The sequence below is a fragment of the Helicoverpa armigera genome, chromosome 29, assembly GCF_030705265.1.
Source record: "Helicoverpa armigera isolate CAAS_96S chromosome 29, ASM3070526v1, whole genome shotgun sequence".
NCBI classification, from domain to species: Eukaryota; Metazoa; Arthropoda; class Insecta; order Lepidoptera; family Noctuidae; genus Helicoverpa; species Helicoverpa armigera.
The window spans coordinates 1,258,164-1,279,222 of NC_087148.1; the positions used below are offsets into that span (position 1 = coordinate 1,258,164).

Consider the following 21,059-nt stretch of genomic DNA (forward strand, 5'->3'; position numbering starts at 1 on the left):
ACTTCAACGTTTAAGTATACTGAGACACCAATGACTGTTTCTGATGGCACGTTAAACTGTAGGTCCCGGCTGTCATTGAACATGTTTGGCAGTCGTTACGGGGAGTCAGAAGCCAGTAAGTCTGACACCAGTCTAACGGGTATTGGGTTGCCTGGGTGACTGGGTTGAGGGGGTCAGATAGGCAGTCGCTTCTTGTAAAGCACTGGTACTCAGCTGAATCCGGTTAGACTGGAAGCCAACCCCAACATAATTGGGAACAGAGCTCGGAGGATGATGATGACTGCCTATCTGAATTCTTCAACACAGTAATTGAACAACCCAGTACACCTTAGTAAGACTGGTTGTCAGATACTCCGTCTGACTACCCGTAACGACTGCCAAAGATGTTCAAATACAATGTACAAAGTTCTATCCCTAGTTAGTGGAAAGATAGATGGATATATTATTGAGATTGGCCATAAGCCGAGCAGCGCCATCTTTAGTCAATTAAAGAATTTATGCAGTGTAGGGTCAATGCATTGTTTTCAAGTAGTTAGCTAAACAATGTAAAGTAGGTAATTTGTTGTCTTAACAGTTTTGAAGAATACTTATAGATGGCATTGTTTTATATCAGGTGTGTCGTACCTAATCACATTAAATCCTTTCACATATACTTTATCAAATTATATGGCGAATAATTGTAAAATAAACAACCTAATCCATTCAGTGGTTTAGCCACAGGAGTCATTTTTCGTTTTCATAATTTACAACATCATGTGTAAAACTGAGATAAAGTTAGGAGTATTGAATGTTTTAACCAGTTGACAGCTGTCAGTTTTCAAGGGAGAATTTCAGTTGTTTTTAATGACTGACTCTTATAGGATGTTCTAATTCACGCACATTTTTATTTTATTTACTTAATTTGAAAAATTCATTTTTGTATTTTTGCTTATTTTATTAGTATTTTTATTTCTTTGTGCTAATCGACATATATTAACCAATATATTAACGTATTTAATTTAATGTAACCACAATTTGGCTTTAGAGAAAATCACGGAACGATTGAGCAAATCCACCGAATCGTCAATGTTATAAGTAGAGCACTGGAGGACAAGAGATATTGTTCAGCGGTCTTTTTGGATATCAGCCAGGCTTTTGATAAAGTGTGGCATGAAGGTTTGTTATATAAAATCAAGAAGCTGCTACCTCACTCTTTCTTCCACATAATCAAGTCTTATCTCAGTAAACGATGTTTCGAGGTCAAGTTTCACGACGAACCTTCCACCCTACATGAAATTAAATCAGGAGTTCCACAGGGAAGCATACTTGGTCCGGTACTCTACATTATATACACAGCCGACCTACCAACAACAAGTAAAACTACGGTTGCAACATATGCAGACGACACAGCATTGTTATCCACACACACTGACCCAGTAACTGCATCAGAACAATTGCAAAATCACATCAATGAAGTAGAGGAATGGCTCAAAGTTTGGAGAATCCATGCAAACCAAAGCAAGTCAATACATGTAACTTTTACTCTCAGGAGAGACACGTGCCCTCCAGTCACACTCAACAATCAACAAATCCCTCAAGATGATAGCGCAAAATATTTGGGTATGCATCTGGACAGACGGCTGACATGGCGGAAACACATTTGGACAAAGAGAAAACAATTAGATTTAAAATTGCGTAACATGTATTGGTTAATAGGGCGTCACTCGAAAATGACCACACAGAGTAAGCTGACTGTATATAAAGCCATCCTAAAACCTATTTGGACTTACGGCATCCAGTTATGGGGTACAACCAGTAACAGTAACATAGAAATATTGGAAAGATTCCAAACCAAAACACTAAGAGTCATGTTTAACATCCCTTTCTACATCAGCAATAAGATCATCTACCTCGACCTAAAATTACCAACTGTCAAACAGGAGATAGCAAAGTATAGCAACGTTTATCAGAGAAGACTATCAAAACACAAAAATGAACTTGCCCTCAGACTGTGTGGAGCAGAAGGCCTTCAACACAAACGATTAAAAAGACACAGCGTTCCAACATTAAAGTATAGATTTAGCAGGATGGAATGAGACACCAATCTAAGAAGTGCCTCTCCAAGCTATAAACCACAAGCAGATATGTTTATCAGACAATGTAGTGGCTTATTGTTGTACACAACAGATTGCCGCGAAGCAGAAAAAAAAAAAAAAAAAAAATTTAATGTAATTAGGTACGACACACCCGATATAATAAAAGTAAGGATTTACATTTGTGTGTATTTGTATAAATGACTTGAAATTCTAATTATTTTTAGTTGTACCATTGATAAATAAATAATGATTCATTAATCATATGCATATTAAAATTGTTTCCTAATAGTTTTTTCTAGTTTCCTATTCAAAATGAAAATATTCATTTTCCTGTTGTTCTAGTAGTTGCAAGTAAGACTGTCTCACCCGGTCTCATTGTTGATGAACGGACGGGACGAAATCGCTCTGTGGGTTTATAGGGAAACTTTCACAGAATAGCCCGGAGATTTCGATATAAAAATGGCGTCCATCGATTTCAGGTCCAGCTGCGCAGGACATATTATAGTGCACAAGCATTTGCGAAGACACAGGTGCACTCACTATTCTTTCACTCTTATAGCCCGATTTAATGTACAATATATAGGTTCCGCCAGAGGATTCAACCGCCTCCCGTGGGAACAACACACAGGGATAAAATATAGCCTTCTTCGATAAATGATTTATCTAACACTGAAAGAATTTTTCAAATCGGACCATTCATTCCTGAGATTTCGCCTCCAACAGGTATCTGTGGAGATCTAAGGGGGAGGCCTATGTTCAGCAGTGGACGTCCTATGCCTGAGATGATGATGATGATTCCTGAGATTAAACAAACAATCAAACGAACTCTTCAGCTTTATAGGATAGGTACATACATTTATATAGGCACCTATAGAGAAACCAAGCTAACACTAATTTATGCAAATTATTCCTTCGTAGGTATAAAAAGTGCATTGATATCATTCAAGGGTGAAGTTCAATAAATAAATAAATATTAATTAGATTGCAGAAGAATTGAAGTGCAGCGGTATAAAAAATACTGTAAAAAGAATAACTGTTTATTGCGTTTTTAGTTTTTACTAGAATCATAATAAAAGTATATATCAATAAAAAAATAAAGTCAAAATATACTGTTAGAAAATAAACTGAAGTAAGTTTACCGTTTTGAAAAGTTAAGAAATCTTTTTTTACTATGAAAATAAAACGAAACGTTCGAAAATGTGGAGTATGTGAAAGTTAAAGGATATCTTAAAAGCTAAAAAGGTAAGATACTTCATCATCATCAGCCTTTTTATTTTTATCGTCCCACTGCTGGGCTGCAGCCTCCTCTCACACGGAGAAGGATTGAGCATTAATCACCTCGCTTGCTCAGTGGGTTGGTGATTTTAGGCTACGGTACTTAACTAGTTCATCATCCTTCAGCACTTATCCCAATATTATCTGACGTCGGCATCATATGTCTTCTTCCATCTGACGTCATCTCACAAGTAACATTCTTTCCAGCCATATCAAAAATATATTTGAATTGAGAAAATCTACCGCACACGGACAAAATGGATGCAGCACAGGAAGTCATCTTCAAAGCTGTAGAATGTCAGAAAGGAACGAAAGAGATCATCGCTCGGGGAGACTCGGCCGTGCAGCAGTTCTACTGCGGCGCTACCGTGTTCGTGACAGGCGGCTCCGGCTTCCTCGGCAAGCAGCTCGTAGAGAAACTCTTCAGGTGAGGGATATTTGTCAGGCCGTGGAGACTCGGCCGTGCAGCAGTTCTACTGCGGCGCCACCGTGTTCGTGACAGGCGGCTCCGGCTTCCTCGGCAAGCAGCTCGTAGAGAAACTCTTCAGGTGAGGGATATTTGTCAGGCCGTGGAGACTCGGCCGTGCAGCAGTTCTACTGCGGCGCCACCGTGTTCGTGACAGGCGGCTCCGGCTTCCTCGGCAAGCAGCTCGTAGAGAAACTCTTCAGGTGAGGGATATTTGTCAGGCCGTGGAGACTCGGCCGTGCAGCAGTTCTACTGCGGCGCCACCGTGTTCGTGACAGGCGGCTCCGGCTTCCTCGGCAAGCAGCTCGTAGAGAAACTCTTCAGGTGAGGGATATTTGTCAGGCCGTGGAGACTCGGCCGTGTAGCCTCTCTTTTTGTCCGGTATTAAATAAAAGTTAGCATGGCAAAGTCAGCGTAAACTAAAAGGACGTTTTTGCATTTCAGAACCTGTAAATTGAAGAAAACATACGTTCTGATGAGGGCGAAAAAGGGCAAATCAGTCGAGGAGCGGCTTGCTGAAATTTATAAAGATCCTGTAAGTAAAACAACATAAAGACTGTGACAGAAGTATTGTATGTAAACCACCTGGGTAACTGGGTCGAGGATGTCTGATAGGCAGTCGCTCCTTTTAAAGCACTGTTACTCAGCTGAATCCGGTTAGACTGGAAGCCGATCCCAACATAGTTTCCCAACTCGGAAAAGCTCGGAGGATGGTGATATCTTTACCTAAGTAATTCTACTAAAGTATTTAATATTTTTCAGCTATATGACAGTCTTCGCGAAGAACAGCCAGATTTTATTAATAAAATAGTTCCGATTATTGGCGAGCTATCTGAAAAGGACTTGGCGTTTAGCAAAAACGACAAGGAGAAGTTAATCAAAGAGGTATGGTACACTTATGAATAATATTTTATTGTAAACGCCAAGAGAGTTCTTTACGTGTTTTTTCCGGGCTATGGGAAAACTCGCCCCTGAGCCGTGGACCAGAATATACGGTATACACTTCAAAACAGTTGGGAAAACTGGGCCGAATGTGTGGGCCAGATTACCTACCATGAGAAATAAGTAACTTAGGTAAATCGATCCATTTGAATTGAATCTCATGCAATCCGGTAGTTGTAAAATTTTTCACCGCTCAAAATCTTCAGGAGGCAAAAAGACTAAGTTAGATCTTTTTCATAATATCCTTGTTATTGGTTTTTGAGAGCAAATAAAAAATACGTGCCCATTATATTATTTTAGGGTTATCTACATATAACACCGTCTAATTATTTTTTTCATTCATCATGCATATTATATCCAGGTGGATGTGATATTCCACGTCGCAGCCTCGGTGTACTTTGAAGCGCCTCTACGCTCAGCAACCTTCACCAACGTCAGAGGAACCAGAGACCTTCTGCGATTGGCCAAGCAATGCAAGAAGTTGAGGCAAGTATCAGTCCTCCTAGTCGATAATCTGCTACGGCGTCTGTTCTCATGTAAGGAGATCAGCCAGCTGCGAGGGACATATAGTGCACAAGCATTAGTGCAGACACAAGTGCACTCACTATTCCTTCACTCTCATAGGGACGGCAATGAGACACCTCCGGAGAGAGATCAGGCGCACGACCGACATTAATGTGCTCTCTAATGCACTGGTGTAACAATCACCAACTTCCAGACTATACGCTGCTTTGTGAAAAATTTTAAAACTCACAAAGCTATTTTGGCCCGACCCAAGAATCGAACCTAGACCAAAAAGGTAGTCCTGGTACAGAAAATGCAAAAAAATACATCCATACCGTCACTCGAAATATTATATATCTTCTTTCTTCTGCTAAGAATAATAAATCAAAGTCTATTTTCAATTTGCAGGTCTTTTATCTACGTGTCTACAGCATATTCCCATGCTACCTTCAGCAGACGAGATACGCGAGTCCTGGAGCAGTTTTATCCAAGTCCAGTCCCTCCAGACCTCATGATAGAGATGGCGGAAACCATGGATGAAGACAGGATCAACCTCATCAAAGATGGGTGAGTGATAAACTGATTTGCATGGAGCCTTGAAACGAAATAGGCGTGATGACGGAAAAAATAGTCATTCTGATTAGTCCGCATTTTAGATAGGCCAAAAATATTGCACATGACGGCACCACCGTCGTCGATGTGTCAGCGGTGGACCTTATATAAAGCAGCACGCGCGCACTTATATACTCCCTTATGTACACCTTTATATACTCCCTTATGTACACCTTTTTATACTCCCTTATGTACTCCCTTATGTACTCCCTTATGTACTCCCTTATGTACTCCCTTATGTACTCCCTTATGTACTCCCTTGTATGCACCTATGTCTAAAAGAAGGACAAAATTTTTTTCGTCATCATGCTTAATGGGTTTAAGAAACTTTCGCTAAGCATACCTGATTCCGGGAGTTAAACCTAGGAGAAGACGCGTAGCCGATGTCCCCGAATGCTACTCAGTAGCAGTCTTTACAATTCCACGTCAGAGGCCGTCAAACGGATTTGCAAAAACTCTGACACTAGGGCTTGTTAGGTGATTAAACCTGCAGCTCACTCGATAAGAAGAAGTTCATACTCCTCACAGGACGAATTTTATCATTTCAGTATAATAAACGACTGGCCGAACACATACGCTTTTACCAAAGCTTTGGCTGAGGACCTAGTACGCAGTCATTTAGAGGAACTTCCAATATTCGTGGTCAGACCATCCATTAGTAAGTATTACTTAGAGTGCATCTACACGGTGCAAGTAGCTGGAGCAAGTTAACATGCGCAAGTGACAAGAGCACGCGGGTGGGTATTTTGCTTTGGTACATGCGCGAGTCGCTGGACCCGCACGTTTTTAAAATGCATGTAACCTGCGCAAGCTACTTGCACCGTGTAGTTGCACCCTTAAATCAGTCTATATTCTAAGATTTTGCCTACGCGCACACAACTAACACATAAGTTGGCCGACTGTTGGCCTGGTTTTTTTTAAGAAAATCATGAATTAATTTAATCCGAACAATCGGTTTAATTATCGGTTAAATTCCTTCTTACTGATATCGACTTACACACAATCCATCCATCGTTTCTTCGGTCGTCCTCTTCCACTTTATCCGTCCACGTTCATACTCATCACCTTCCTCACAACATGACTCTCATTCCTCCGCATCACATCCCCATACCATGACAGCCGGTTTCCACGCAGTTTTTCTGTTACCGGCGCCACTTTCAAACTTCCTCTTCTATACTTATTCCTTACTCTATCCATTCGCGTAACACCACACATTCCTCTTAACATTCTCATCTCATCATATGCAATGTGCATGTATGATCCATGAACCAATGACAAGTTATATGACCCTATACCCTTTATGGGAAAAATATTTTTTACTTTCAGTTGTTTGCGCTAAAAAAGAACCATATCCAGGCTGGATAGATATCAGTAGCATGTTTGGACCCAGTGGAGTAAGTACAATTTATCTACAAATAGTAAACAATTATTTTAAATGCGGAAGTAACTCCGTTTGTTTGTCTGGTCGGCTTTTACGCTAAACCTGCTGAACCGATTCAAAAGAAATTGTGCTCACAGATAGTCTAGCCTACTTTTGTCCGGTTGCGGGAAGCTTTTCCCTCGGGAAACAGCTACTTAATACAGATAAAGACGTATGTCTTTTAGATACTTTTTATGTAGGTACTTTCTAAGTATATCTTAAACACCAATGACTGATTAAAGGTGAAGGAAAACATCTTGAGGAATCCTGGACTATTAAATGAATCACTAACCCACATTGAGCAAGCGTGGTGATTAATGCTCAATACTTCTCCGTGTGAGAGGAGGCCGCAGCCCAGCAGTGGGACTATAGAAAAGGCTGATGATGATTATTTGACATCCTGACGTTACAGAATATCATATCATATCGTTTATTGCATTCCACAATGTACATTCGGTAGAAAAATATAAAATAGAGTGCCAATTATGGACTCTGATGGTTCAGCAAAATAGTTAAAAGGGTGGAAGGCGTTTAATGTAAGATAGTAGTAGTAGTAGGCGGCTGTTCTCATATCTAAGGAGATCAGCCAGCTGCGCAGGACATATTATAGTGTACGAGCGTTTGCGCAGACACAGATGCACTCACTATTCTTTCACTCTCGAAGTCCGATGGGACGACAATCGGACACGACCGGAAAGAGATCAGGGGCAGGCAGGACCGACATTTACGTGCTCTCCGATGCACGGGTGAATCAATCAATAACTTCAAGACTACGGGCTGCTATTTGAAACTTTTAGAAAACCCACAAAGCGATTTCGGCCCGATCTGGGTATCGAACCCGAGACCTCGGGCACAGCAGCCGCGGTTGCGACCACTAGACCAACGAGGCAGTAGCAGTATATTATTTACTTATTCAATTGTTTTTTTATGTTTCAGATAACTCTAGGCTGCATGCTGGGTGTGATCCATGCCCTCCAATCTGTCCAGGATATTCGGATTGACTTCATCCCAGTAGACTACGTTAGTAACGTTGCTATCGTGGCCGCTGCTAATACTAACAAGAAACTTAGGGTTTACAACATCGCTAGTAGTAATAGAAATCCTATAACTTGGGGTAATATATCTATCTATGCTTTTAAACTATAATAATGGCGTCCGGATCGATTTCAAGTTAGAGCGGCTGTTCTCTAAGGAGATCAGGTGGCTTCTGTCTACCCGTAATGACTGCCAAGGATGTTCAATGACAGCTTAAATCTGTAAAGCATTATTTGATCATTGACCTTTCGACCCTAGCTAGCTACTTACTGTAATTTAGCTTCGCTCCTCCTATAGATCTTTAAGCATCATCATCATCATCATCTCAGCCATAGGACGTCCACACAACATAGGCCTCCCCCTTAGATCTCCACAGATACCTGTTGGAGGCGACCTGCATCCAGCATCTTCCGGCGACCTTTATAATGTCGTCTGTCCACCTTGTTGGTGGACGTCCTACGCTGTGCTTGCTAGTCCGTGGTCTCCACTCCAGTCTTTAAGCATGTGGTCTGAATTTTTCAGGTGGTCTTTCATATATTCTGAACAATGTAGCAAGGAGGACCATTATTTCGCCCCAAGCCATTTGGTACTGTTTCGCGGTCCAATCTCCGTACAAATGGGTGTTTGAACTGGTCAGTTTCTTTCTTCACACCATACCTTCGAACTTAGCTGATGCCGCTTGCGTCTTGGTGAAGAAACCGCCCAGGTATTATATTTTCTTATCATATTTTATGTCGGGTGTGTCGTACCTAATCACATTAAATCCTATCACATATACTTTATGATATTCTATGGCGAATTGTATTAAATTTAACCTAATCCATTCAGTGGTTTAGCCACAGGAGTCATTTTACGTTTTCATAATTTACAACATCATGTGTAAAGCAGAGATAAAGTTAGGAGTATCGAATGTTTTGACCAGTTGATAGCTGTCAGTTTTCATGGGAGAATTTCCGTTGTTTGTACTAACTGACTTTTAAATTGTGTTCTAATTTTCGCACATTGTTTTTTTTTTATTTACTTTGTTTGTTAAAATAGTTTTTTTTTATTTTTGCGTATTTGTTTTTTTGTTTGTGCTAATCGACTTATGTATTAACCAGTCTATTAACGTATTTAATTTAATGTGATTTGATACGACACACTCTGTATATAAGTAAATAAGCTAACTATATAGTTTGTATGTAATTGTATTGCTGCGCCCTAACAGGGTATCATATATGTACCTCTACATTCTATGGGTCTGATCAGGTAGACCGGCTCGGAGAGCATCGGCGCGCATTTTTCTTTTCACACAGACCGGTATGGGCTCTGATCGGCTGCGTGAGATGCTATCGGAGCTAAACGTCAGCAAGAAAGACCAAGAAAAAGTATGCGATCGGAGCCGATCGGAGCCGGTCGGCTCCTCTTATTATTTCACACCAAGCGCCTTCGAGAATTCTTAATGACAAAAGCAGTGCGCATGCAAAAATAAACCTTACTTCAAATTCTAAGTACCCGATTTTCAATGTGTTAAGAATTTGTTCTCCTCTCCGAGCCAGTCTGTCTGAACGGACTCTAAACCACCCGTGTAACACTCATGATCGCAATAAATATGTGAAGTTTGAAGAAGCTACTTAGAAATAAAAACATTTTATATTAATTTTACAGGTTGAAGAAAACGTACGCAACAATAACAAAAATGGCAACAACAGTTGCGTTTTACACAAACAACAACTGGATATTTGAAGACAACAACACTGTTGAACTGTTTAGCAGCTTGTCCGCAGAAGACAAGGTTATATTCCACTGTGACGCAACAGACATCAACTGGACCGAACAAATTGTACTGTGGTGTGTTGGCCTAAGAAAGTATATCGTTAAAGATGGCTTGAAAGACACAGAATGGGGGATGAAAAAGCAGTTTTATTTTAGAGTAACAACATACGTTGTTAGTGGGTTGTTAGCCTTAATTCTTTTGTGGTTGACGTGTCATTTGTCTGTGTTCATCAAAAATGTTTTTTCTTAGTAAATTAAAGTGTACTTGGTGGTGATTTTTATTGACTTTTCGTGCATCGCAACGAATCACGGTTCATCATAGACGTAATACATATATATTATAATCATCGGCACGAATCTTCAGCGCTGAACTTCACCTGCGCAGAAGTGATTTATTGGGTCCCTTTTATGGTATGATGTAGATATAGTAATAAATAAATAATTTTAAAAAGCCTTTATTCACTGTCGGAATTATATTTTAACTTAAGCTACTTACATAAAAAACATTACATTATAGACTAAAATCTAAAGAACAAAATAAAAATGATTTTAAAAATTACAAAGCTACGTGGCTCTAAAACTACGTGGGGAATTATAAAAACATCTAAATCTAACGTTCTAAAAGTAACAATATAATCGAAAATCGGAGATCGTATAGAAACGTCTCCACAAGCAATATCTGATGCTTTTAATAGAAATACAGCCTAGTGTTAGCAATTAGTAATAACCTACTTATAATAGGATTAAACCCTCGAAGAATTACCATCATAAACAAAAAATACTAAATAATAATCATTGAAATTCTAACTAATGATTTCTTTATCGATAAAATAAAACCAGTATCAGGTTCAAGTAATCAAGTTACATCCATGATAGACAAAACAAATCTATGTTTATTTTTGTTTAGACGACCTCGTTGGCGCAATGGTTACCATGCCGGACTGCCGGACTGATGGTCCCGGGTTCGATTCTCGGTACGGTCAACATTTGCTTGATGAGCATGCTTGTTGGCTGTGGTCTGGGAGTTATAATATGTATTGTAATATGTGCTATATCAGTTGTGTAAGCACCCATAACATAAGCTAATATAAAGCTTACCATGGGGCTAACCGACCTTGTGTGGTGTTGCTATATTTAGTTATTTATTTGTAGATGTAACATAGTGATGACTTTTCTTCACGAAATCTCTTCATACACCGGTTCCTGCGCTTGTCGTTCAGCCTCAATTTCTCTGTCACATTCTTTGCGTAACAGCAACAGCTTATTCTCATAAAATGGTTCCCACTGAAAACACAGTAGTATTTTAATCTTTATCCGATGATTCACGTAGTGTGTCACAGAAGAAGTTAGGCGGGTGAAACCTCGGGGAACAGCTAGATAAAAACAACAGTAGCGTCAAAGCAGGGTAAAAGAGGAACAGCCAATCACGAGCCATAATAGATAGCTGGACGGTTCGGTTGCTTGTTGCAAGAAGTTTCATCATATCATATCATCGTCCTCCTGTCTTTATCCTAATAGTATTCGTATTCGGAGCTGCATGTTATCTTCATACTCTTCTATCTGCCGTCATCTCACAAGTAACATTCTGTCTAGTCATGTCGACTTTCACAAAATCCATCCATCGTTTTGGTCGTCCCCTTCCGCTATATCCATCCACATTCATCACCTTCCTTACAACATGATCCTCATATCACATCTCTGAAAATTGAGGGTTGACAATACTTACCTTTGATACTGGCTTTGGTTCTGATGATGTGGGCGTCTTATTACAACAACGTTTTATAACTACAATTGTTATTGCGACTGCAAGAATGAGCACTGCGGCAGTAACAGACGCATATAGCACTGTAAGATCTGTTGTAATGCCAGAATCAGCTGAAATAAATAAATAGATTAAACCACTCAATAATAACTCACTTTTATAATTCACGGTCAAAGTTCATAACAAGTCCAAACACGGCTATGATACGATACTCCTTCATGGAATACTCATGCATATGCCATCTGGAAGATATATCATCAGATCACATCAAGAGTTCCTTATTACTGTATTCTCATCGGAACTACATACAGTTGTCAATTTTGTAGAAATAGCTTTGTTGGTTTTAGAAACTTTCATTAAGCAGCCCCCGGCCTGGAAGTTGGTGATTGATACACCCGTGCATCGGAGAGCACGTTAATATCGGCCCTGAGCCTGATCCCTCACGGGTCGTGTCGGGTTGCCGTCCCATCGGGCTATGAGAGTGATGAATTAGAGTGTGCACTTGTGTCTGCGCAAATGCTTGTGCACTTTAATATGTCCTGCACAGTTGGCGTATCTGTTTACATGAGAACAGCCGCCGTAGCTGGTGATAGGCTAGGACTACATCATAAGAGCGGAAACAATAACATTTCTCGCTCACCCGCATTTTGGCGCTTCTTTCTTAGGAGATTCTTCGTTATGTCACCTCCTCTAGTCATTTTGTTCTACCATAAGAAAGGTTAGTATAACGCTACTTACCGAGTGCTTCAGTAGAGTATAATAAAAGTGTCTTATTCTTTACATATCGTTGTACATATTTTTCTGGTGGTAGTTCAGATTTCGTGTAATACAAACAACATAATATACTACCGTTATATTCTGCACCATATTTTTTATTAAATTTTTGTAGTATTCAGTGTCGTTATCTTGTTTTCTGTTGTATTAATGAGACCTACGTATACATCTGAAAATCGTAAGGAAACGTTGCATAAATGTAAAAAAATTCAATAAATTAACATCATGGTACTCACATTTTGTTTGCTGTAAATATATTTCACAATCGAATTCAATATTGGTTGAGTCATTAAACGTCAGTTTGCTCTCAGTTCTGTACTCAGCTGAAAACCAAAGAAAAACTACACTTGGCAAAATACCTACTTAGAATAAAGTAAAAATTAATCAAAGCACAGGATAGAATAGAATGGAATGCAACAGAAGAGAATAGAATGGAACAGAAACACACAAACAAACAACTACAATACATGTCTGCGTGATAGTTACTTAAATCCGCGAATACTGAAACTGACACAAAAACAGCTTTACAGATTACTTACGGATAAAATCGGGATCCACAATTATTTTATTAGATATAGATTTGCCTGGCAATACTTTCACAAATGTGTTGTTATCGAAGTATTCTACAGCAAATATAAATGTTGATATCGTCACTTTTATCTCAGGTGTAGTGCCTATGTAAGAACCTGTTATAGAAAGTAAATTATTAGCTGGTAGACATACTTGGACACCAATGACAGTGTTTCCGAGGGCACGATAAACTGTAGGTCCCGGCTGTCATGTGAACATTTGTGGCAGCCATTACGGGTAGTCAGAAGCCAGTAAGTATAACAACCATTGGGTCACTTGGGTAACTGGGTTGTGGAGGTCAGGCTGTCACACCTTTGAGGCTACTACACACATGCCGGCGGCAAAGCCGCCGGTTTCATGCCGAGCGGCTATGCCGCCGGCAATACAAGCGGCACAAAATCGTTTTTTTTTTGGTTGGCACTATAATATTTCGTGTAGGGACTGGCTGACCTTCTTATATAAGAGGGCGTTATTTTTATACCTGCGGCTCACTCGGTAAGAAGAAGCTGATATGCTTACCATCATCATATAACTGTAACCAAGTGAATGTAGCTTCCTTGTGTTCCTGTTTGGTGCATACGATGAGCCGATCAATCGATGAACAATTGAAATAAGGTAGTAGTTCTGAAAAAAAAACGAAATCGAAATATCAAGAGTGAAGTGAAGTGTGTAGAATTTTGTAAACAAATTCCCTCATCATCATCCCTGATTCCAATTATATTTGTGGTCGGCACATGTTTTCTCTTTCCACACTCTTCTATCTGCCGTCATCTCACAAATAACAATCTTTCTAGCCATGTCCACTTTCACACAATCCATGTTTGGTTTCTCTTGTCCAATCCAAAGCATTAAAAACACTTTCCGCTTCTTTCTTAGAGAATATTTTGCTATAGGACCTCCGCTAGTTATTTTGTTCTGCCATAAGAAAGGATAGTATAATATAACGCTACTTACCAGGTGTTGCAGTGGAATATAATAACAGTGTCGTATCCTGTACATGTCGTATTACATTTATTTCAGGGATTTTTTCCGATATTTTTTGAGTGGTGTAATACAAACAACATAAAATACTACCGTTATATTCTGCACCATATTTTTTATTAATTTTTGTAGTATTCAGTGTCCTTATCTTGTTTTCTGTTGTATTAATGAGGCCTACGTATGCATCTGAAAATGGTAAGGAATCGTTGCATAAATGTAAAAAAATTCAATAAATAAACATCGTGGTACTTACATTTTGTTTGCTGTAAATATGTTTCACAATCGAATTCAATATCGGTTGAGTCATTAAACGTCAGTTTGCTCTCAGTTTTGTACTCAGCTGAAAACCAAAAAAAAAAATACACTTGGCAAAATACCTACTTAGTTAGAATAAAGTAAAAACATAACAAACAACATGATAGAATAGAATGGAATGCAACAGAAGAGAATAGAATGGAACAGAAACACACAAACAAACAATTACAATACATGTCTGCGTGATAGTTACTGAAATCCGCTAATACTGAAACTGACACAAAAACAGCTGTATAGATATACTTACTGATGACAGGTTTCATTTTTATTGTATTACTTCTAAAATTGCCTGGCAATGCTTTCACAAATGTGTTGTTATCGAAGTTTTGTAAAGTATATATAAATGATGATATCGTCGCTTTTATCTCAGGTATAGTGCCTATGTAAGAACCTGTTATAGAAAGTAAATTATTAGCTGGTAGACATACTTGGACACCAATGACATTGTTTCCGAGGGCAGGATAAACTGTAGGTCCCGGCTGTCATGTGAACATTTTGTGGCAGCAGTTACGGGTAGCCAGAAGCCAGTAAGTATAACAACCATTGGGTTGCTCGGGTAACTGGGTTGTGGAGGTCAGGTTGTCGCACCTTAAAGTCTACTAAATATATGCCGGCGGCAACGCCGCCGGTTTCATCCCGACCGGCTATGCCGCCGGCAATAAAAGCGGCACAAAAACGAACTGGCTGATCTTCTTATATAAGAGGGCGTTATTTTTATACCTGCGGCTCACTCGATAAGAAGAAGCTGATATGCTTACCATCATCATAGAACTGTTGCCACGTGAATGTAGCTTCCTTGTATTCCTGTTTGGAGCACATGACGACTCGGTCAAACGATGAACAATTAAAATAAGGTAGAGGTTCTGAAAAAAAAACGAAATTGAAATATCAAAAGTGAAGTGTGAAGAATGTTGTAAACGAATAGATGATCATGCCTGCTTCCAATTATATTTGTGGTCGGTACATGTTTTCTCTTTCCACACTCTTCTATCTGCCGTCATCTCACAAATAACAATCTTTCTAGCCATGTCCACTTTCACACAATCCATGTTTGGTTTCTCTTGTCCAATCCAAAGCATTAAAAACACTTTCCGCTTCTTTCTTAGGGAATATTTCGCTATGAGACCTCCGCTAGTTGTTTTGTTCTGCCATAAGAAAGGATAGTATAATATAACACTACTTACCAGGTGTTGCAGTGGAATATAATAACAGTGTCGTATCCTGTACATGTCGTATTACATTTATTTCAGGTATTTTTTCCGATATTTTTTGAGTGGTGTAATACAAACAACATAAAATACTACCGTTATATTCTGCACCATATTTTTTATTAATTTTTGTAGTATTCAGTGTCGTTATCTTGTTTTCTGTTGTATTAATGAGGCCTACGTATACATCTGAAAATAGTTTGGAATGGTTGCATAAATGTAAAAAAATTCAATAAATAAACATCGTGGTACTTACATTTTGTTTGCTGTAAATATGTTTCACAATCGAATTCAATAGTGGTTGAGTCATTAAACGTCAGTTTGCTCTCAGTTTTGTACTCAGCTGAAAACCAAAGAAAAACTACACTTAGTAAAATACCTACTTAGAATAAAGTAGAAACAAAAAAAAACAACAGGATAGAATATAATGGAATGCAACAGAAGTGAATAGAGTGGAACAGTAACAAACAAACAACTACAAAACATGTCTGCGTGATAGTTACTTAAATCCGCTAATACTGAAACTGACACAAAAACAGTTTTATAGATATACTTACGAATTACATTATTCATTTTTAATGTGTTACTTCTAGAATTGCCTGATAATGCTTTCACAAATGTGTTGTTATCGAAGTTTTGTAAAGTATATATAAATGATGATATCGTCGCTTTTATCTCTGGTGTAGTGCCTATGTAAGAACCTGTTATAGAAAGTAAATTATTAGCTGGTAGACATACTTGGACACCAATGACATTGTTTCCGAGGGCACGATAAACTGTAGGTCCTGGCTGTCATGTGAACATTTGTGGCAGCCGTTACGGGTAGTCAGAAGCCAGTAAGTATAACAACCATTGGGTCGCTCGGGTAACTGGGTTGTGGAGGTCAGGCTGTCGCACCTTTGATGGCGCATCCACACATGCCCGGCGGCACGGCCGCCGGCCATGCCGCCGGCATTTGCCACATCTCAGCCGCGGCACGCGCGGCTTTTGGTTGCCGGCGGCAGTTTGCGTGCGGCTTCGATACGGAGTAGTGTTGTCGTATAATTTCGCGTCTGCAGGCCGCCGGCTTTACCGGCGGTTGCCGGCGGCCTGCATTCAGCAGCAAGGCGGTCTGAAACCCGGCGGCATGTGTGGATGCGCCATGAGGCTACTACACACATGCCGGCGGCAACGCCGCCGGTTTCATGCCGAGCGGCTATGCCGCCGGCAATACAAGCGGCATAAATTCGTTTTTATTTTGTGAAGGAACTGGCTGAACTTATATAACAGGGCGTTATTTTTATACCTGCGGCTCACTCGATAAGAAGAAGCTGATATGCTTACCATCATCATAGAACTGATGCCACGTGAATGTAGCTTCCTCGTATTCATGTTTGGTGCATATGACGAGTGGATCAATTGTTGAACATTTGAAATAAGGTACTGTTTCTGAAAAAATAAGAGTACTGTGTAGTTAGAATGTTGTTAACAAACACGTCGTCATCCCAATTTTATTTGTGGTCGGCGCAGCATGTTTTCTCTTTCCATACTCATCAATCTGTTTTCATCATTTCACAAGTTGCGTTATACATATACAGCGATGTCGAATGTCACACAATCCATCTTTCTTTTGTCGTCCCTATAGACTTTATCAATTCACATTTCGTGATCAAAGCATTAAAAACAAATAGCTGTTTTCCTGCGGCTTCACCTGCGTCCCGTCTGAACTATTGCCCGTATCGGGATAAAATATATTGCTTATGTTACTCGGGAAGAGTGTGATATAATTTTTCAAATCGAGTAGTTTTGGAGCCTTTAGGCTACAAATAAAAACTTTCTTATTTATTAATATTACAAGCAATATAAACCACATTATAATCCGAAACAGCTCTCAAGCACTTGCGTCAAGAACTTTCTAAATCCTGTGAGTTGAGTTAAGTATTTCGGTAGGTGAATCCGGTTAGACTGGAAGCTGACCCCAACATAGTTGGGAAAAGGCTCGGGAGATGATGAGTTACTTACTTGTACAAGAATTTCGAAAATCCACAGCAATCGTACAATGTTTGTCATTTAAACAGTCGTCGGTTTCATCTTGTTCTGAAACTAAATAATCACAATTTTTAATTATCCTTCTTAAATCCGTAAGAAAATGTCTTCCAGGCTCCAGATTGCTTTGTTAAAGTTTCTTAAACCTATGGTGTATCAATCACTCTCTGTTATTTGACTACTTACTGGATCGCAAGCTATTTTTCGGTTGTCCTTGGGCTATGTTCACGGTGGTACATGCATTGTTAGAGTCGTACTTTTCATACAGTAGCAATTGAATAGAATGATATGAGTTTTGCGTCGCTATTGTATCGATTATAATATGCCATATATCCCAACGTGAGATTTCAAATTTGTTTATTAAGCCTGAAAATACATAAAAACACCTAAAATACATTTAGTCTCAAATAAACCGACAACATTAACGTCAGTTTTTTAATTGGTTGCTATGAATTTTCAAAAGAACACACGGCACGGCGGAACTTCAAGCTAGCGATTAACTACGTCAAAAATTATCAAATGACCCCTCCCGCTGTGGGTTAGCAGCGGTGAGGGAGTGTCAGACTCATACTGACTAAAAACCGTCGTGTTCCGTCGTAGGCCTTTTATGTACCAGGGCGGTAACTCTTTCGAACAACCCCGCAGCCCCGGCAGACCTTGGCCCTACTGGGCCTCGCTGGGGCTATGACACTAGTGGACTAACGAGGCGTTTGGGCTGTGTTTATAGTAGGTACACTGTTAGCAGGCTAATAGGTACTTTAACTTCTAATATTGTGATCCCGTGAGCTAGTTTAGGCCATCAATATATGTGGATTTTACTTACTTTTTTCACCAGAATTAACAGAGAAGTAATACACATTCGGCGGTATATTGAGCATCGCAATATCCATGTTCAGTACATCATTCACTTTGAATTTGAAATTGTAAGGAGTTTTAAGAATATATACATCTGAAACAGAAATTTAGCGTGTCAGTGTTTTGAGATGGTAAGTAACGGAACTTGGTTTATAAGAGGAAGTATATGACACTTAAGCTCGTGGTGGCCTAGGGCCTAGTGGGTAAAGGACCAACCTCTCAAGTATGAGGGCGCTTATTCAATCCCAGGTCAGTCAAGTACCAATGTAACTTTTCTAAGTTTGTATGTGCTTTCTAAGTATCCTATCTTAGACAACATTGGCTGTGTTTCGGATGGCACGTTAAACTGTAGGTCCCGGCTGTCATTGAATATCCTTGGCAGTCGTTACAGGTAGTCAGAAGCCAGTAAGTCTGACACCAATGGTAACTTGGTTGAGGAGGTCAGGTAGGCAGTCGCTTCTTGTAAAGCACTGGTACTCAGCTGAATCCGGTTAGACTGGAAGCCGACCCCAACAAGATTGGGAGAAAGGCTCGGAGGATGATGATGATTATGACACTTGAAATATTAGCAAATTCGGTTAGGTTGGTTATCGGACTATGCTAATATACTATTTATTGCTATATTAGGGGGTTCATTTTTACTATTTATGTCCTTCTACGGTCACAGTGTGCGGTGGTACAAAGTTAGGGATAGTTAGATTTTAATTAACGAAAAAACTAAAGCTATGTTATAAAAAAAGACTTCATTGAGGGATAGAAAGAGCTAGTTAAAAATAAGAAACAACTTACTATAATCCGAAGCACAAACCACATATACAGGGAGTAACAAGAAAAGAGAATAAACTGCTAAAGAATTCATCTCAACACACTAAGTTCTAATAACTTTGTTAGCAATGACATACTTCATGAAATTGATCTATTGAATGAGGTAAATTACGCAAACAAACATGATAAACGTCTTGGACAATATATACTTTTTTGTTTTCCTGGTACGTGAGAGCTCGTTTCCACTACGTCATCTGTCGGATTCCGATTTGAGTCGGCTGTCGGCCACGACCACAGCTGGGGCCCGATTCTCCTAAGTTAATAATGTCAAAATTGAATCGCAATAGCAGTTTTAACCATATCGGGCATTCTGCTACTAACATAAGACCATTCGTATTCCAATGACATTCGATTGGTTTTGCGATTGGTCTGCCATTTCGGTGATTTTGGTCTATACGGTAGTTTGCTCTAGGTACAATCATATTGCAATCGTAAATCATTTGCAGACAATAAGATTCAATATTGAATCACAGAAAATGATAAAAACGTTTATTTAAAGGAAAAATAGCGGAATGCCACATACGCTTCAATTGTAATTGAGTCGTGATTGGATCTCAGTCATATGTGAATCATATGTCGCTTAAGTGAATTTAGGAGAAACGGGCCCCTGAACTAAGAAGTGACGACGTTAAGTTTTTCAACTATTTTTTAATAACTACATTCAACGACCGATTGTCTCGAATATCAGTACAGGGGGTAAGATCGCTGTCGGACAAGTCTGAATAGCTTCATACGATAAAAAATCGTCCCGACAGACGGCGTAGTGGGATCGACCTCTTAATATATAAGGAAATTATGACCGGGGAGTCACGGCAGGAAAATAAATAGAAACTTAATTATAACATATTTGTAAGCAATATCCCTGAAGCTTGGAAAGATTCTGGCCTAGTGGGTAAAGACCCAGCCTCTCGAGTATGAGTGTGTAGGTTCGATTCCAGGTGAGCAAGTACAGTCAACTTCAGGTCAGTGGTAACAGTTTTATAGGAAAATCGTACTTATTACTATTGAGTTAAGGTGCATGACAGTTACCACTGATGTGCAGTCTACCGTACCAATGCAACTTTTCTAAGTTTGTAAATATGTCTTGGATATAAATGAATGTTTTACGGAGAGCAAGTTAAACTGTGGGTCCCGGCTGTCATTGAACCACTTCGGCATCCGTTACAGGTAGTCAGAAGCCAGTAAGTCTGACAACCATTCTTACCAAGGGTATTGGGTTGCCCGGGTAAGCGAGTTGAGGAGGTCGGATAGGCAGTCGCTTCTTGTAAAGCACTGGTACGCAACTGCATCCGGCTAGACTGGAAGCCGAGCATAAGAACGTTGGGAAAATTTTCTTGTAAGTTTTATTGACTTACAAGAACTTTTCTTTAGAAGAAGATCGGTCAGTTACTTGAATTAACGAGGCGTTCGGGTGCCTCGTCAAATCAAACCCAATTTATTTATTTATTTTTGATAGATATGTGATTTCGCAGTTTCAATTTAAAAGTGTGTCGACTGTTTACCATCCTGATCTCCAGATGTAGGTCATTCCAGAGAAGAATAGATTTAACAAAGAAGCAAGAGTGAATAATATCTGAACGGAGATTTTTGTCGTGGTGGCCTAGTGGGCAAAGAACCAACCTCTCGAGTAAGAGGGCGCGGGTTCGAATCCAGGCAAGTA

At 39.5% G+C, this 21,059-nt stretch overlaps 2 protein-coding genes across 3 annotated transcripts; one reads left to right on the forward strand and one right to left on the reverse strand.

Moving 5' to 3' along the window:
- The first annotated feature begins 3,573 nt into the window (after positions 1 to 3,573).
- On the forward strand, positions 3,574 to 10,505 carry LOC110381870 (fatty acyl-CoA reductase 1). The gene is made up of 10 exons (XM_064042517.1): positions 3,574 to 3,777; positions 4,261 to 4,351; positions 4,579 to 4,701; positions 5,120 to 5,244; positions 5,671 to 5,829; positions 6,423 to 6,532; positions 7,201 to 7,268; positions 8,231 to 8,408; positions 8,831 to 9,035; positions 9,977 to 10,505. The coding sequence occupies exons 1-10, from the start codon at positions 3,608 to 3,610 to the stop codon at positions 10,332 to 10,334; spliced, it is 1,587 nt and encodes a 528-aa protein (XP_063898587.1). The 5' UTR covers positions 3,574 to 3,607; the 3' UTR covers positions 10,335 to 10,505.
- Positions 10,506 to 10,612: 107 nt separating this feature from the next.
- Positions 10,613 to 19,502, reverse strand: LOC110381868 (uncharacterized). 2 transcript variants are annotated; one of them, XM_064042567.1, is made up of 18 exons: positions 19,364 to 19,502; positions 18,543 to 18,668; positions 17,906 to 18,085; positions 17,696 to 17,776; positions 17,018 to 17,122; positions 16,252 to 16,395; positions 15,951 to 16,037; positions 15,671 to 15,883; positions 15,245 to 15,349; positions 14,734 to 14,877; positions 14,425 to 14,511; positions 14,145 to 14,357; positions 13,710 to 13,814; positions 13,160 to 13,306; positions 12,857 to 12,943; positions 12,585 to 12,789; positions 11,811 to 11,959; positions 10,620 to 11,368 (listed from the first exon to the last, which is right to left on the reverse strand). In XM_064042567.1, the coding sequence occupies exons 1-16, from the start codon at positions 19,431 to 19,433 to the stop codon at positions 12,722 to 12,724; spliced, it is 1,962 nt and encodes a 653-aa protein (XP_063898637.1). In that variant the 5' UTR covers positions 19,434 to 19,502; the 3' UTR covers positions 10,620 to 11,368; positions 11,811 to 11,959; positions 12,585 to 12,721. The 2 variants fall into 2 exon arrangements, with proteins under 2 accessions (XP_063898638.1, XP_063898637.1); XM_064042568.1 differs by lacking the exon at positions 18,543 to 18,668 and having other exon boundaries at positions 10,613 to 11,368; positions 19,364 to 19,444.
- Between the last annotated feature and the right edge of the window lie 1,557 nt (positions 19,503 to 21,059).

Coding starts and splice junctions, on each gene's coding strand:
- LOC110381870 (XM_064042517.1), top strand. CDS start 3,608: ATGGATGCAGCACAGGAAGTCATCTTCAAAGCTGTAGAATGTCAGAAA. Junction 3,778..4,260: donor CTCGTAGAGAAACTCTTCAG/GTGAGGGATATT, acceptor TTTGCATTTCAG/AACCTGTAAATTGAAGAAAA. Junction 5,245..5,670: donor AAGCAATGCAAGAAGTTGAG/GCAAGTATCAGT, acceptor TTCAATTTGCAG/GTCTTTTATCTACGTGTCTA.
- LOC110381868 (XM_064042567.1), bottom strand. CDS start 19,433: ATGAATTCTTTAGCAGTTTATTCTCTTTTCTTGTTACTCCCTGTATAT. Junction 16,038..16,251: donor AAAAATGAATAATGTAATTC/GTAAGTATATCT, acceptor TTTGGTTTTCAG/CTGAGTACAAAACTGAGAGC. Junction 12,790..12,856: donor ATATTTACAGCAAACAAAAT/GTGAGTACCATG, acceptor TACGATTTTCAG/ATGTATACGTAGGTCTCATT.